General features: G+C 49.9%; 1 protein-coding gene across 4 annotated transcripts in view; it reads right to left on the reverse strand.

Moving 5' to 3' along the window:
- Positions 1–12,009, reverse strand: part of FGF14 (fibroblast growth factor 14) — a 423,768-nt gene extending 411,759 nt beyond the window's left edge. For 2 of the 4 annotated variants that reach the window (XM_075424353.1, XM_009933460.2), the window contains exon 1: positions 11,698–12,009. In XM_075424353.1, the coding sequence (XP_075280468.1) occupies positions 11,698–11,905 (208 nt within the window). In that variant the 5' untranslated portion in view covers positions 11,906–12,009. The remainder of the gene's footprint in view (positions 1–11,697) is intronic. The other 2 variants (XM_075424363.1, XM_075424379.1) reach the window with 2 other exon arrangements.
- Between the last annotated feature and the right edge of the window lie 3,701 nt (positions 12,010–15,710).

Raw genomic sequence — 15,710 nt, forward strand, 5'->3', positions numbered from 1 at the left:
TTAATTAAGCAATATAAATTCAGTCTTAGGTTCCTGAATAACCAGGAGGAGTTTAAAGTGGGGGAAGTATATCAATGCCAAACTGAAGGTGGACAGTTCTTACTCACAATTCTTACTTGCCATCTGTTAATGAGAAGAAGAGACTGGCTCTCTCTTTGAAGTTACTTGCAGATCTCCAGTATAAGCTTCTTGACACAGATGTACAGTGATCTACCAGGTCTGAATGGCACCTAACATTCTTGGCCTATTTGACTGTGGAAGCTATCGGAAGCTATTGGAAGAACAGGGCAAACTTATACCGAACCTATACTCCCCTCCTTCACAGTGCCTAATGCTTACAAGTGTGCAGAAATTCCTTTGAAACCTCCTGACGGAGACAAAAGCTATTTATATGTCTCCAGTGTTTGATATTTCTATAGTTTATATCACCCATTTCATGGCATCTGATACAAAGATTTACAAAGCTTAAGATCCATAGAAGCACATGCACTGCATTTTGAAAGTTGTGTTGTAAATCAGTTGGGGGGGGGGGGGGTGGAATAATGCATTTCACCTCACCAGCAGTTACTGTGGCACTACCCTGACTGTTCCAGTCCAGCCCCAGGACCACCCTCGCGGGCAGACTCATGTGCCATCTCTTCAGCAGGAGAGCCTGCAGGTGTTAGCCCAGGCAGCTGGAGCACACGTAGGGCTCCACATGCCCAGGCGGGTCCAAACCAGCAAGGGCTGCTCGCGCCGACGGCTTGCAGACTGTTGGCACGACAGCAGGCAGGCAGGCAGGAGGTACCGGACACTCAGCCTAAGGTCACCCTGGAGGCCGCTCCTTTGGAGCTGTGCAGTGACAGCTGGTAGACTCATCACAGTGTGGGAGCACCTTCATTTATAAAAGCAAAGCAACATTTACAAGGATATCTCACCTTTAGCAAGATAGCTATAAATGGAATAAATTGAGAGAAGTTAGACTCTCAAAAGTAACTCTCTTAGATGTCCTTGGGAAAGAAACACTTCTAGAAATCGATATTTTCCATGAAAATTTCAGATCTATTTGCTTTTCGATTGATAAGTAGCTTAAACAATTTCTAAATTCTGCTTGCCTGTAGGACTCTCTATCGCTAACTTTTCTAAATGACTACAGATTCCTTTAATCCCTTTATTATTTACTTTATAATTTCTTTTGTCACCCTGGTTTTTCATCTCCCTCTGAGAATAAGTGGGAGAGAGAGCATCCCACACTATTCATGTATCATCCACACAGCACTTGAAAAAAATCTCACCTAATGTACTAACATCGCATTCTGACTTACTTTTGTTCGAACTTCATCAAGTTCCACCCCCAAACTCTTAAGCTATATATATGACTAAAAGGTCTTAGTATTTATCTTTTCCTCATCCTCTATTTTAAATCTATTAGCAGGTATTCTTTTTGGCAGACTGCTTAGACCATAGTCACTGCAGTCAGCCACTGAAAGTCACGGAAAATGGGCCTCAGCAAACATAATGAATCCTCATGTTGATGTTTCTCCTGAGATTTTATGAAAAGGTTTTAACCTAGCCTGCACAACTTACAGCTTACTTCTGCTTTTGTTATGATGTCCTAAGCCGCTGCCTCCACTTTCATCCTGATGGGAGCTGGCACAACTGGAATGAAATAATTCTCATCCAGCATCTAAGAGGCCATGAAACTAAATAGCCATACAGTTAAACTACCATGATATGCACCTGCATATCCTTAGGTTATATTACTTTTTCTCACTGTGCTTAAAGGCTTTTTTTTTTTTTTAATCGAGCACACCATACTTACTTCGGTATCTTGAGGAACCCCTTAGATTGTGTTTTTCTCAATGGTGTATGTCAATGGTCTAAATCAACATGTGTGATGTCGAAGTGCTAAGAAAGCCAATGTCTTCTAAGATATGCTTCCACTGAAAACCTTCAATGAGGAGAGAATATCTCCAGTGGCCCACAAATCACAGGAATCCTCTCCACTTCACGTCAGTAATACCACAGATATATCATTTCTCATAAACTGCAAAGATGAACTGAAATGAGGAAAGACACCAGAACACAAAATCACAATGGGTCCATTCCCACTACCTTGGTGCACATTCCTCCCGACATGAGTAAACTCACTGATTTTACCCAGACATGTATTACCTAGGAGACTATAACAGCTCTATTTTTTTTTCTCTTATATGTTTACAACTTCACAAACATTATCAGGGCTGAAAGTCCAGCTCTAAAACAAAACAAGGCCTCCGTCAAAAAACATAAGCCTTCAATACAAACGCTACGTAATGACATATTTGCTGTAAAACAATCCCGTATTGCTTTTAGGTGCCTTGTTCCATGGAAGAAGAGTCCATCCTACAAGTTTCAAGGTTAAGGGAATTTATCTTTGACATGTTTCAAAACTTTGTGCAAGTAGGCAGAGCTCAATACTTCAGGACACAGGAATTAATGACACATATAGTCACTGGCTTTGTCAGAAATGTCCCTGGTCAGCAGGAACCCTAGAGCATGTTATATTCCTCTCGTACAATAATGTCTCAAAACTAGACCATCAAAAGTGAACTCGATCAAAGGTGAACAAGGTAAATCAAAGATCAGTAAGATCTAGACCACAAGTTCGCTCTGTTTGTACCCTGCAGAAGGAATGGACATATGGGGCATGCCTTGCATCCACAGAGGTTTTGCAGCTCTCTGGGAACTCTTCAGCAGGGTACCATGGCCACAAGCTTCAAGGAGGCATGTAGCACCCATGTGAGCAGGCAAACCCAAGACCTGGAATCAATTCCCTAAAAGGACCAGTAAGAATTGCTCAGCAGCATTATGCAGAAAACTTTCCTGGAAGCTGAGGAGTCCTGCTTCAGCAGCAGAATCCCACATAAAGCGTTTTATCCTCAAGTAAGTAATATCCTCAAACAATCCCCAAAACCAATGTAAGGGATAACATTTGTTCTCAGGTCTTCTGAATTCTTTTGCTTATTTTACTGTCTTTTCCCAACCAATCACAGGTGCTTTACTGCCCCTGCATTTATGTACTTCTGCTACTATTCTGCTATTGTAAATTAGCAGAAAGTGGAAAACAAATCATTCATACAGCTCATGCCTAATAAAACAAAGGATAGTCCACCAGCCTACCCTTCATCCATCATAAGTATTTACTACATCAGTAATAACCTGTACAGTCCTTCTGCTCACTGCCACTAGCTAATTATACAAAGTGGTGGAGAGAACTTCAAAATACCTGAAAGAAATATCACTCCGTGCTAATTTTCCCCAGAGACCCTAACCCAATGTGAAAAGTTGAGACGCCTGCATGAGCAGAAGGTGAAAGTACTGAAAGAGATGTATTTGGGACAGGTCAAGGTCATATTCACAGAGATAAAACAGGTCTGAGTAAAGCCAGGAGGCTAGCAAATGTCGGTACTGAAAGTTGGTATATCCCTGTTTTTTGAGGCAGAAAGTCTCCTTCACATGGGGACAAACATCAAAAAAAAAAAAAACCACAAAAAACAACATTTATACTGGCAAGTGTCAAGGAGCAAATCTCTGGAGGGTGCAAGGCTTTACGGATTTTAGTCCACCTATTAATGCCATTTAAAATCATGGATTTTAGCAAAAGCTGAAAGAATCCAAGCCACAAAATTGCACCTGGGTTTTAGACAGCCTGAAGTTGATTCAAATCTGAGATCTTGGGTTGATCTCCTAGTGGGATAATCTGCCTAAATCACATTTAGGTTCAGTTTCTCAGGGATATTAACAGTCTGGATATTGACTTGCAATTTCTAGTTTCAGGAAAATCAGAACTATAAAATGTTTTGGGTATTTTTTGTATCATGAGCACTATGAATTAATAAGCACTACTACTACTTTAACCTTTATTAAGATACCACTGATAGGATACTCTGTTTTATAAGATGCTGCTATATTAATCATTTAGCTGATTTTTTTTAAGCATTTCCCTACTGTATAATTTTTCCACGTCTTTTTTCTTGATTTTCCACTATGTTTTGCACTGGTAGTTCCTGTTCATTGCATTCAATGTCAGTAAATGCACCTATATTAGCAACGAGTGATGTGTGTAGAAACTACTGGGCAACAGTAATGCTCCATAATACACTTCTCTAATGAGACACATGAACTGGGAACTGTTTGATCTGGACGTTTTGTTTAAATGTAGCAGGACATGCTTAGCAATACACTTACTGACAGAGTAACAAGGCTGGCAAACTTGCCGTCTTTAAATTAACATTTTCAGCTCAAACCTCATTAAAGGGCAATGAAATTCCTTTGTATTTCCTTTGCTAGCACTGGTGAGAACCAAGAGATTTATATGTAAACAGAAGTCTTTGCTTTTATATGCAAGCTCTCTCTCCTATTTAAACCATCCAATGTGGGTATAAAATTACAGTTTTTGGTCACACTAGAGCTTAATTCTTTAAAAGCTTGTTCAAGGGAGCAATATTCTGCTTCTTCCCTCAAGAGAAAGGACTTTGTGAAAACATGCCCTTTGCAGGAGATACTTCCTTATCCCACAGGCCTAGAAAATCCATAGGAATGAACTCCTTATAGCTGGATGAAAGCAGAGCATGCAAAGGTATGTGTCAGCTGCTGCCTCGTCTTTGTCCTCCAAAGCCAGAGTCACCCAACGTCCTCAGCAAAGGCAAGTTATACTGTGCAGGAACTGAGGTGATAGAAATGCCCAGGATTTTCTTACAGTTCAAGGAAAGAGAAGACACAATGAAGGAAGTGCTCTTCACCTTAAAGGTGAGATACCCTTGAAAAACTCCCTGTAACCGGTAATCACAAACACGGAGCAGGAGTAGCAGCACCAGCCTCTGTTTTTCAACAGGACAAGAACCAAGGAGTACCCACTGAAAGCATGAACACCTCCATACCCTTTCCACGCAGCACGTGGTTGCGTGGAGCTCGCTGCCACACAAAGATTTTCATGCCCAAAATAGAAATGCTGTTTGACAAGGAGAGGTGTGTGGCTTCTTCAGAGGCTGCTACATGCAGTGGCCCGAATAAAAGCTCCGGCTTAAGACAGTCCGGTGACAGCTGAAAAGTGAGAGGATAGATTTGGGGAAGGATCAAACCCAGATTTGCCCCTGGCCTTGTATTTTTCTTATGCCACCTGATGCACAGGGCTGGAGACTGAACATGTTCAAGAGCTAAGGGACAAGTCCTGCACATTTTGTGTCCGCACTATGTTCTTATCTTTCCAAATGACAAAGCTGCACCAAAAAAAAACCATGGATGACATGACGAATTTTCAGCGAAGAGCAAAGTCTGTTCCCCTGTCAGCTCAGTGGAATACAGACCTTTCTCGAATCTCCTTAAAACAATTTTTTTCATAGAGGATTACAGATTATTTGTATCACTACCCAAGAGCAAAAGCCAAAACAATTACAATGGAATTAAAATGTTAAAATGTTGTTGGTTCGATTCTATTGTCTGATGGGACCAGGTTAATTTAGTGCCACAAAATGATTAAGCCAAGCAATTTTCAAGATACTACCTTCAGCAGGTAATTGCTATACTTGTTCAGTGCGATTCTGCATGCTGTTTCCAGTTAAAAGTAAAATAAGCAGGTGTCAGAGTGAGAACACAGAATACGGACATTAAAATTACACCATCAATTTCTGCTGGCAACTGAGTGTCATTTACTGTCATTTGACCCACACAGCCATCCACTGTTAACCCTCAAACTATTAAAATGTTGCTTATTTTCAACACAGTATGTTACCTAAACTAGTGTATTGAATTTTACTGCAGAAGGTGTTATTATTCTGACTTGTGCATTGAATTTTACTACTGATATTATTATTCTGACTGCCCAATGCTGCCTCATAAGCAACTAATTACTTTCCTCGCTACTATGTAATGTGAGTGCTTCTAACAGAGTATGCTACAGACACACAAAACCAGAATTCCATTCATCCATCAAAAGCCTTTCACTTAATGATTTTCGAGTTTTTGCCCTCAGAAAGATCCTCTTCAAAGTCAGCGTGCTCCCCACTGGAAACACAAGTTTGTTAGTTACTCATATGCTATTTACCTTTGCGTCAGAGTACCTTAAAGAGAATACATCACTTACATATGTTTGGCTTGCTGTAAGTGCAGTCCATCGTGGTGCCAAACGCCATCAGTTCCCTTTGCAATTACAATTTTCAGTACTTCTGAGTGGCTCAGAACCTCTAAGGGTCCACTTTCAGAACATGATCATTTTTTTAGTAGCAAGCCTGAAGATGGATACACTCCTCTGAGCACTTTGTCACATGGTCTCCAACAAAAAATATTTTCTTCCCAGTTGCTTCGTTTGTTCTGACAGAAGAAACGCACTCTGTGCAAGAAGCATGCTCTGTCTGAACTAAATATGGCCCCAGTCCTGCAAAGTTTATTTCCAGCTACACTGGTTTTCTACTGTACCCATTCTTTCCATAGAGTGGCAGGTAGCTCTCAGGTATATTAATTGTACATCAATTGTACATCAAGCCTCGTGCTACACCACAGTAACCTTTTTTCACAACAAAGACTGCAAAATTTTAAGATCGTTCAATGTTTTGTTACTCAGTAAGTTGTTCAGTAAACTAGTAATTTGTCTTGGAAAAGCTATCATTCACTGAAATGCAAAAAGCAAACAAAAGGACCGACAGCACACTTGAGCAACGTTCAGGCATTGCCTGGGATTTTTAACAAGCAGGAAAGCAAGGCATAGGGAAGTAACAGTGTATCCAAAATGACAAAAGCCATCCGAAACAGAATTAGATGCAGAAACAAATCACTGCTACCAGAGTAACAAGGTCATCCTCCACTGAATGGAACCTGCTCCAGCAGGACTCGGTGCTCACAGGCACATTTGGCAAACGTCTGTAAACATTCAGTGGAGATTAATTCACACACAACCACTTCATTTATCCAACCACATTCTAGACTCATAGCGTTTCGTCCTACATACTGAGTGACTGTACAAAAATCTCAGTAGTGACCCCACCAACTACGAAATACCACCCCAGAGTCAGTGTAATGCCCTGCTTCCTATTTCTTTACTTTTATGAAGTCCTCTTGAAAAACCTGTTCACAGATTCAGACAGTTCTCTCCAGATTAAGTTTTTACAGGCATTTACTGGACAGAAAATCTTTGCAAAGGGAAAAATTCCGAATGTCTAAATCACTCTTTATCTAAATTTGAAGTCAATAGGAATTGTAGCTCAAAATTAATACACTTAACATAATCAAAGCAGGTAAGCAGAATAAACATCAAACTCAAATGAAAACTGCATACACATAAATATTTAAACCAATGACATCTGTAAATATATTTCTTGTATTTTCCCTAAGCCTAAGTCATCCTTTGTATATTTGAATTAATGTATAAATGGCCTGTCATTAGCAGACATTGAATTAGGTGCAAGCATTTTATCACAGTAGGGAGGTGCATGAGCAGGCATAAATTTCTCTCCTTAACAAGTAGAACACGCAATTTAATTTGATCAAGAATAATTAAATTTGTCTAAATTCAGGAAATGCATTCCATAGAGGATAAAACTTCAGTAGGGGAGGTACATGTAAGTAGGCAATTTTACATCTGAGCGAGAGAAACACACCACGGTTCAGTTAACAGCACAGGAATTCTGGTATTTAGGCAGTCAGAGCTGCTACGGAAAAAAACTTCCAGGATCTGATTCTGCAGCTCTTCCTGAGGCAAAATACCCTTTTGTCTTTTGGTGGGAGGTTTGTTTGCTATTAGTAAGGAAGGCTGGGGGGGGGGGGGAGGGGGCAATATACTTAGAATTCAGATGAAGACACACACTATATATTTTATGGGCAGGACCGAGCTTCTGCTTCAAACAGATATAGTTTTGCATGGCTGTGCTTAGAAACTTTTTCAAACCAACAGCCAACCACGAAAGAACAGTCTGATTGTCTTATGGAGAAGGAGTTTAACAAGGGACTCCGCAGAGATCCCAGTTCAGTCACAGTGTGCACTTCAGATGCTCTTCTTTTTAAACAGGCTTTGTGTTTGAGATGATTGATATGGGATTGATACTAACAGAAACCAAATTCCTCTATCAGCAACATATTTATAGCAATGCCAATTTCCATCTACTCTTCTGTCAGCACCCCTGACTGAGCTGGAGAGATGCCTCTGCTTGGAGGTAAAGGGTGAGGAAACCTGATCTATCTTCTGCCTGCTGGACTGCCACCGGGAGCGAAACATGACAGCAATTCCTGCCATGGGGGCACCCGGTACTCCAGCCAACTAACTCATCTCCCATGGGCGCTCCAACAGCTGTCATTGGGTTAAAAAAAAAAAAAAAAATCTATGTACTTGCAGCATTTGCTTCAAGAAATGCCCCATGACACCCTCCTTCCCCATTTCCCCTCAAGCCCCAAACCCTCCCCATGACTTAGCCATGCCCTAACCGATGGTACCCAGTTTAGGGCCCTCAGGGGATGGCATCTTGTCATTGCAAGCCCTGGCTCAGGCGTTACAGTCTCAAGCAACTTTTAACTCTTTGTGAGAAAAAAGCCTCTTTTGTCTCACACATTGTGAAGTCCTCTCTGTGTGTATGACAAGCCAGAACGCCAGAGCTAGATGGAAATGACTACAAAAGCAAGTGAGGCCTAGGGAACCTAACACATCGCAAATATTCTCATGCTGGACAGGATGCTGAAGATATGTGGGGCTTCATTGCTTTTTGTACTATTTAACTCAGGAAAACTCAAAAAAAAAAATCAGTCGGTGCAAGCAAAGCCATACCTACTGATTCTCTAAAGTTTTTCTCCTTATGAGGAACTGTAAAGAGGTAAATAATCTTAGCAATCGTAGCAACCAAAGGCAGCTCCTCTTTCTGGGATTTCGAAATTGAAACAAATTTGGTCATAACAAAATTATTGCCATATTAAAACCAAAGCCTCTTGATGCAACCCTACCGGGGACTTGCAGCGGACACCCCATCCCTCCCCGCCCCGCTCCGCTCGCCCCTGGCTCCAGAGCTCTGCTCGGTGCCGGTGAGGGCGGTGGGGCCAGCGCGGCCCCCCGGGGATGGCCGGCGACCCCCGGGAGGAGCCCATGGCACGGAGGAGAGGGAACGCAAAGCAGAGAACACCTGGAAATGAGCCACCCAGTCCCGTTTCTGGAAAAACAGACCAGCTGTTGAAAGGGACAAAAAAAGCGCACCGGGCCGAGGATAACTGAATAAACCGAAACCACTGCCCGCCTCAGCTGCCCAACCTTCTCGGTTTTCCGCTCGCTGTGTCCAGCGGCAGCGGCTCGCCCAGGCGCTGCCTCCCGAGCCCAAACAGCCCCATCGCTCCCGGAAAGTTCGGCGGGCCGAGGGGCCCGGGGGAGGGCCGGGGGGGCAGCGGCGCGCCGTGCCGCAGCGGGGAGGGGGGTCCCCGGCTCCCGCGGGCCGAGCTCTCCGCAGGGGGGGAGCCTCACGGCCCCGGGCCCCGCACGGCATCATCGCGGCCCCGGGTCCCCCGCGGCAGACCCCAGCCCGGGCGGGGGCGATCCGGCCCCGGAGCAATAGCGGCCGAGCCGCCGGCTGACCGGGCCAAGCGGGCCACCGGCCTCCCCGGGCGGTTTGGCGGGGACGGGGTGCCAGGACGGGGCGTGCGGCTCGGCGGGGCTCGGCGTACCGGACCCTCGGCCGGGATCACGGCGCAGACCGTGAGAGGGAGAGCGGAGACCACGGACGCGGCCGGCGGGGAGGGCAACCGCAAGCCCCCCCGCCCCCGCCCTCCGCCCGCCCCGGCACCCCCGGCAGCGGCGAGGGGTGCGGTGCCGCTCCCGCCACCAACACCCCTTCGTCCCGTGCGGGGGGGGGGGGGCAAACTGTCCCTGGGCAGGGGGAAAGGTGTGCTGCGGCGCCGGGCACCCCGAGGGACACGGCTCGGCGTCGGGGGCTGTTTCCTCAGGACCATCCCCTCCGCAGGGAAAGGACACGGGCCGGGGGGGGGGACGGCGACACGGGGACATGACGGACATGTTCCCAGGGGCTGGGAGAAGGTGGAAGGCTGGGAGGAGGCGGCCGGCTGCCCCCCTGCCCCTGCTCCCCCCCCATCCCGCCTCGGGGGGGGGGGGGGCTTGGAAGTTGCCCCCGGCCGGGGGGGGGGGGGGCGCGGCTGGCTGCCGAGCGAGCGAAGGGCGCTTTGCGGAGCATTTCGGCCTCTTTGGTATGCTGAGAGGGGGCTGCTCTTTGCTGCAGCGGCAGCCGGGGAGGAACGGGGCCAGACGAGCTGGCAAACGGGAGCGAGGGAGCGGGGGGAAAGGAAAGGAAAAATCCGCCGAGGTGCCCACCGCGGCTCTCCGCACCCGCCCTGAGGTGAGCGAAGCAGGAGCCGGCACCCCGGCTGCCGGGGCGGAGAGGGGTACGGGCTGCCAGGGCCGCTGCTTGTTGATGTTGGGGTGTCAGAGAGGCAACGAGAGCCTATGATCTACTACACTGCAGTGCCAGCGTCAGGAGCCTCCTGCTCGGGAGCTGCCCACTGCAGGGCAGCCGGCACACACACACACACACACACACACACACACCGGCGCGCACACGGCATTCCTCCCGTCGCAGCCCGGGGTCCGGCGGGTCCCCGCTCCCCGGGGCACCCAAGTGCCCGCAACCAGCCCGCCGGCCGGGGCAGCGGGGGGGACCGGACCCCGGGGCGCTCTGGGGGGGAGGAGGCCGGTATTTCCCTTGGAAAGCTCCCCCGCCCGCCGAGCATCCCTCCTCGTCCACCGCCCCGGGCAAGGGGGATGTCACAGCAGCAGCGTGGCACACACACACACACACAGAACCCCCCCACACACACAGAGCCCCCATCCCCCGGGCCCGGGCGGCCCGGAGCACCTGCATTTGCATTTCTTATGTAAGGTACTGCAAGTTTCCCCCTCGGAACCGGGCTGAACCGAAGCGCACGGCGCTGGCTGCCGGGTGGAGGCGGAGACGCAGGCAGAGGCACCGGCATGTGCCCGGCGGGGTCAGCCCGAAGGGGGGGGGGGGGGAAGGCGCAGCCACCCGCTCGGCACGGCGGGCTCGGTCGCCGTCTGGGCACAAGCCCTAAGGCAGCGTCCACCCCCTCTCCTCACCCCCCCCCCCGCCTTCCCGGCCTTGAGTCCCGGGGGGGGGGGGGGGGTAAGGGGGAGCCCCCAGGCCGGGGGTGCCGGGCTCGACTTCGGAAAGCCGAGCGAGGCGGGTGGGTGGGTGTGGGTGGGTGTCTGGGGGTGACACGCTGCAGGCTGATCGGAAAGTGCGGTGCAGGACCCACCGCAGGCAGGGCCGGCTGACACCAGCGCGGGAGACCCGGGCTCCTCTCCCTCGGCCCGACCGGGGGTGCGCACGGGGGGCTCGCAGCGCGGGCGGGGGCGGGGGTGGGGGGGGCTCTACCGCCTTCCCCGCAAAACGGGCAGCGACATAAAACTTTCCTCCTCGGAAATCACACACAGAAACTAGGAGACGCGGGCTGGGCTAGGGTCGCCTTCCATCATCTTTTTTTTTTTTCCTTTTCTGTGGTGCCAGTGGCTGAAGCCAACCCAGACCGCTCCTTGCTTATTCCTATCGTATGCCCATGCATGTCCGTGCCGGCCTGGCCACATCTCCCCCTTCTCCCCTCAGCAGGACTGCAGATCTACCTCGGCGAGCAACAGACAGGGCAGCATAAAAGGAAAACAGCGCGGTGCAATGGATTGCTTACCAGTTTGGTTCTTGTTTTTCTTAAGACTCTTGCCACAAAGACACTGCAGCATATGCGATCCTTTGCTGAAAATGTTCCAAAGAAACCACATTGATTTGGGCGAAAAGCAATCCAGCAGCTTATACACCCTGAGAAAGAAGAGATCCTTGTGGTTGCATAATGATAAACTGAGACCAGTTCTCCTGAAGAGGGGCACCAGTTTTACCATAGAAAAAGCGGTTATATTCCGGTCTTCTCCCAGTTTCTCCTCCTCACGTGGTGTATTTCTCCGAGACTTTCCAGCGGAGGCTTTTCTCTCAGCCAGGCTGAACGGCTGTTCCCCCCCCCCCCCCCCCCCCGATCAGCGCCGGGTTACAACCGGCAGCGCGGAGAGGAAGCGAGAGAAATCCCTCTCCCCCTTTTCTCCTTTTTTTTCCTCCAGCGCGAAGCCGAACGGAAAGTCGGGCGGCGAGACCCCGGCCGAGGCCAAAACCCCACCGGCGGCACCGGCGGCAAGACGCGAGAGGAGGATCCCCGGAGAGACCACCATCGCCCGGCGCGCCGGCCGCCGAGGAGGATGGGTGGATCCGCAGGAACAAAAAAGCCACGGCAGGATCCGTCCTACGGGGCGGCTGCCATTGCGCGGCCCCGCCGCGGGAGAGCCCGGTTTTCCCGGAGGCGCAGGCACAGCTGACCCCGGCCGCGGGAGCCCAACCCCGCCCGCAAAGCCCCCGCCGCCGCCCCGCAGGCCCCCCGCGACGCCGCCCGCCCTCCCGTCCCCTCCCCTCCCCTCCCTCCCTGCCTCCCTCGCCCTGCGCGGGCCGCCCGCGTCACGGACCCGGCTCCGCCGCGCGGGAGGCGGCACCCCCCCGCCACGCGACCGCGCCGCAGCCTCGCGCCCAGTCGCCGGCGGGGCCCCCGGGGGAGGGAGAGGGGGGGCGGGGAGGAGCCGCCGGGCCCCGCCGGCCCCGGCCGCCGTCACGTACCCACGTGCGGACCGGACCGGCGCCGCCCGCGCGGACCCCGGCCCCCCCCCCCCCCCCAACCCGTGAAGCGTCCCGACCCCCGGGGGTCGCCCCGGCAGTGGCGGGCGCCGTCCGCGGCCTGTTGGGAGGAGTCCCGGGCACCGCAAATTCCGGTTTCGACCAGGTGCGAGAGAGGAATTCTCCACCCTGAGGGCGGGAAGGCACCGGCATGGGTTGCCCAGAGGATCTGTGGGTGCCCCGTCCCTGGCCGTGTCCAAGGCCGGGCTGGGTGGGGCTGTGAGCAGCCTGGACTAGTGGAAGGTGTCCCTGCCCACGGAACGAGATGAGGTGTCCAGTTCTGGGCTGCCCAGTTCAAGAAAGATGAGGAGCTACTGGAGAGAGTCCAGCGGAGGGCTACGAGGATGATGAGGGGGCTGGAGCATCTCTCCTACGAGGAGAGGCTGAGGAAGCTGGGCTTGTTCAGCCTGAAGAAGAGAAGGCTGCGAGGGGACCTAATTTATGCTTGTAAATATCTGAAGGGTGGGTGTCAGGAGGATGGGGCCAAACTCTTTTCAGTGGTGCCCAGCGACAGGACAAGGGGCAATGGGCACAAACTGAAGCAGAGGAAGTTCCATCTGAACGCGAGGAAGAACTTCTTCCCTCTGCGGGTGACGGAGCACTGGAACAGGCTGCCCAGGGAGGTTGTGGAGTCTCCTTCTCTGGAGATATTCAATACCCGCCTGGACAAGGTCCTCTGCAGCCTGCTGTAGGTGACCCTGCTTCAGCAGGAGGGTTGGGCTAGATGACCCACAGAAGTCCCTTCCAACCCCGACCATTCTGTGATACTGTGATCTTTGAAGATTCCGTCCAACCCACACCATCCTATGATTCTGTCAAATACCTGCCAAAACAACCCCACAAAGCGCCCGCTGCTCAGCCGAGCTGAGAGGTCCACCGGCAGACAGACCAGCTCCCGAGCGGTGCCACTCGCCGCCCACCACAGTCCCACCCAGGAGCACTGCCCTTTCACCAGTTGTCCCCAGTCTCTGTGGGAGGGCTGCACCAACCGAGCCCGCAGCCAGTGGCTGCACCCATGCGTGGCAGCAGTGGCACTGGAAGAGCTGGAAGCTGATGCCAATGTTCTCACTGTCCCCTGTAGATGCTCTGCTGGACTGTGGATACTGGAAGGTGTTGGAAATGATGGGACAGAGAGCATGAATAAATGCAGGAAAAGATGATGAGGTAGTAGCAGAAAGGAGCTGCTGAGAAGGAGGTGGAAGGAGAAAACAGGGGCAGTGGAAGTGGGACAGTGAACATCTCTCCTCTCCTCTCCTCTCCTCTCCTCTCCTCTCCTCTCCTCTCCTCTCCTCTCCTCTCCTCTCCTCTCCTCTCCTCTCCTCTCCTCTCCTCTCCTCTCCTCTCCTCTCCTCTCCTCTCCTCTCCTCACCTTCCGCTGTCTCTCATCAACGAAGTCATCCATATGCACTTTCTTGGCCATCTTTACCTCTTTGGACAAAGGTTCACTCTTTGACCTTTAATTTTTCCAGCAACAGAGTACAAAGTAGAAGTACCAGGACACTATCTTCACTTGCAACATTTCTATTAATATTTGCATTCCTTCAAACGTGGTCAGAGGTTGGTGTTTTCTCCTGAAGCTGTGGAAGCTGCTGTTGCTCCAGGAAGCGTAAGACGAAAGTATGAAAAATGCAGGGGTTCATGTGTGTGCTTTTCCCGCCCTGCCAGGAGCTCCCTCTGATTGCCAACGTTTGGGCAACTCTTACAGTAAACATTAGGTCATCCCACCAACAAAATTGCTGGGAACCGAAAATTTTCCAATGGCTTTAATTTCAGTGAGATTCTGGATTTATACCTGTAGATGAACTGCTTGGTTGCCAGATCCTCATCTACATGATAGTTAAACATCATTGCCCTGTTTTACAGAGAAATGAAGAACGACGTGCAGGCGTGAAGGGCTATGTTGGGAGAAGTGGCCACCCAAGGAGTTGGTGCAGGGGGTAGGTGCCTACCTCTCAGCACCCAAGTTTGCAAAAATAAAAATAAGCAAAGCTTGACCGATAAAATATAAGAGAAGTTAGAAAGAGAGTGAGGCAAAGGTCAAGGAAGAAGTTAAGGCTGAGAAGCAGCTCAGTCTCTTGTCCCATCCCCTTGGCTGTGGTGCCTGTTGAACCAACGAGTTGTCCTCCCCACCGCGCAGACATTACACGGCTGCTGGGAAGACGAGCTGGCTCGGCCACTGTGCAGCCAGCTGGCTGGGAGTTCGCAGCAGCCCCAGCGCTATTCAAGGTGGCTCATATGTCACGGCTCTCCACAAACATAAAATTGATCTAGAGCCTTCCCAAAGTATCTGAGGCCTGTGCCTATCCTTCCTTGACCACAAGAGCCAAAATTATCTGGCTGGGAACAGCCTGTGATCTGCAGAAAACAAAAAGTCATTGACAAGCTTTCCACCCAAGTGATTGGCTTATATTCCTCCCTCAGGCTAGCATGCAACTCCCTACTTCCTAAATGAAAGCAAAACTTCTCTTTAACATCTCATCGTCATTCAGATGTCGGGAATTGTGGCTGCAGAACGGAAGGGGGCTGATTCTGATGGTGACACAAGCTTTAGGGTTTACTGGAATTAGAACAGAAGCAGAAACTCCGTATCTCAACCAAGAAAACGAACATTCACCTTGCCTGTCTGGTAACCGAATGCCCTTGAGGAGGTCCCCGAAACACAGCAGGCCTGCAGAGGAAAAGAGCAAGAATTTATTCAGAATTCCTCTTTATGCAAAGTCAAAGTCATGTAAAGATTAGCCTTTCGAACAACGAGTTGACCTAATGTGGAAAAAAACAGGAAGTCTTTTCTTCTCAGGTGAGGTATGTGCAACAACCTTAAAAAGTCTAAAACATATACTTAGACCTATTTAGCCTAACTATAAATTATCCTTTTCAACACTTTAATTAATTTATAAATGGCCTGTCATTAACTGACACTGAACTGGGTGTAAGCATTTTATTACAGTAGGAAGATTCATGAACAAAAATAAATTTCATACTTTATTGCGT

This window comes from Opisthocomus hoazin, chromosome 1 (genome assembly GCF_030867145.1).
Source record: "Opisthocomus hoazin isolate bOpiHoa1 chromosome 1, bOpiHoa1.hap1, whole genome shotgun sequence".
In the NCBI taxonomy this organism is placed as follows: domain Eukaryota; kingdom Metazoa; phylum Chordata; class Aves; order Opisthocomiformes; family Opisthocomidae; genus Opisthocomus; species Opisthocomus hoazin.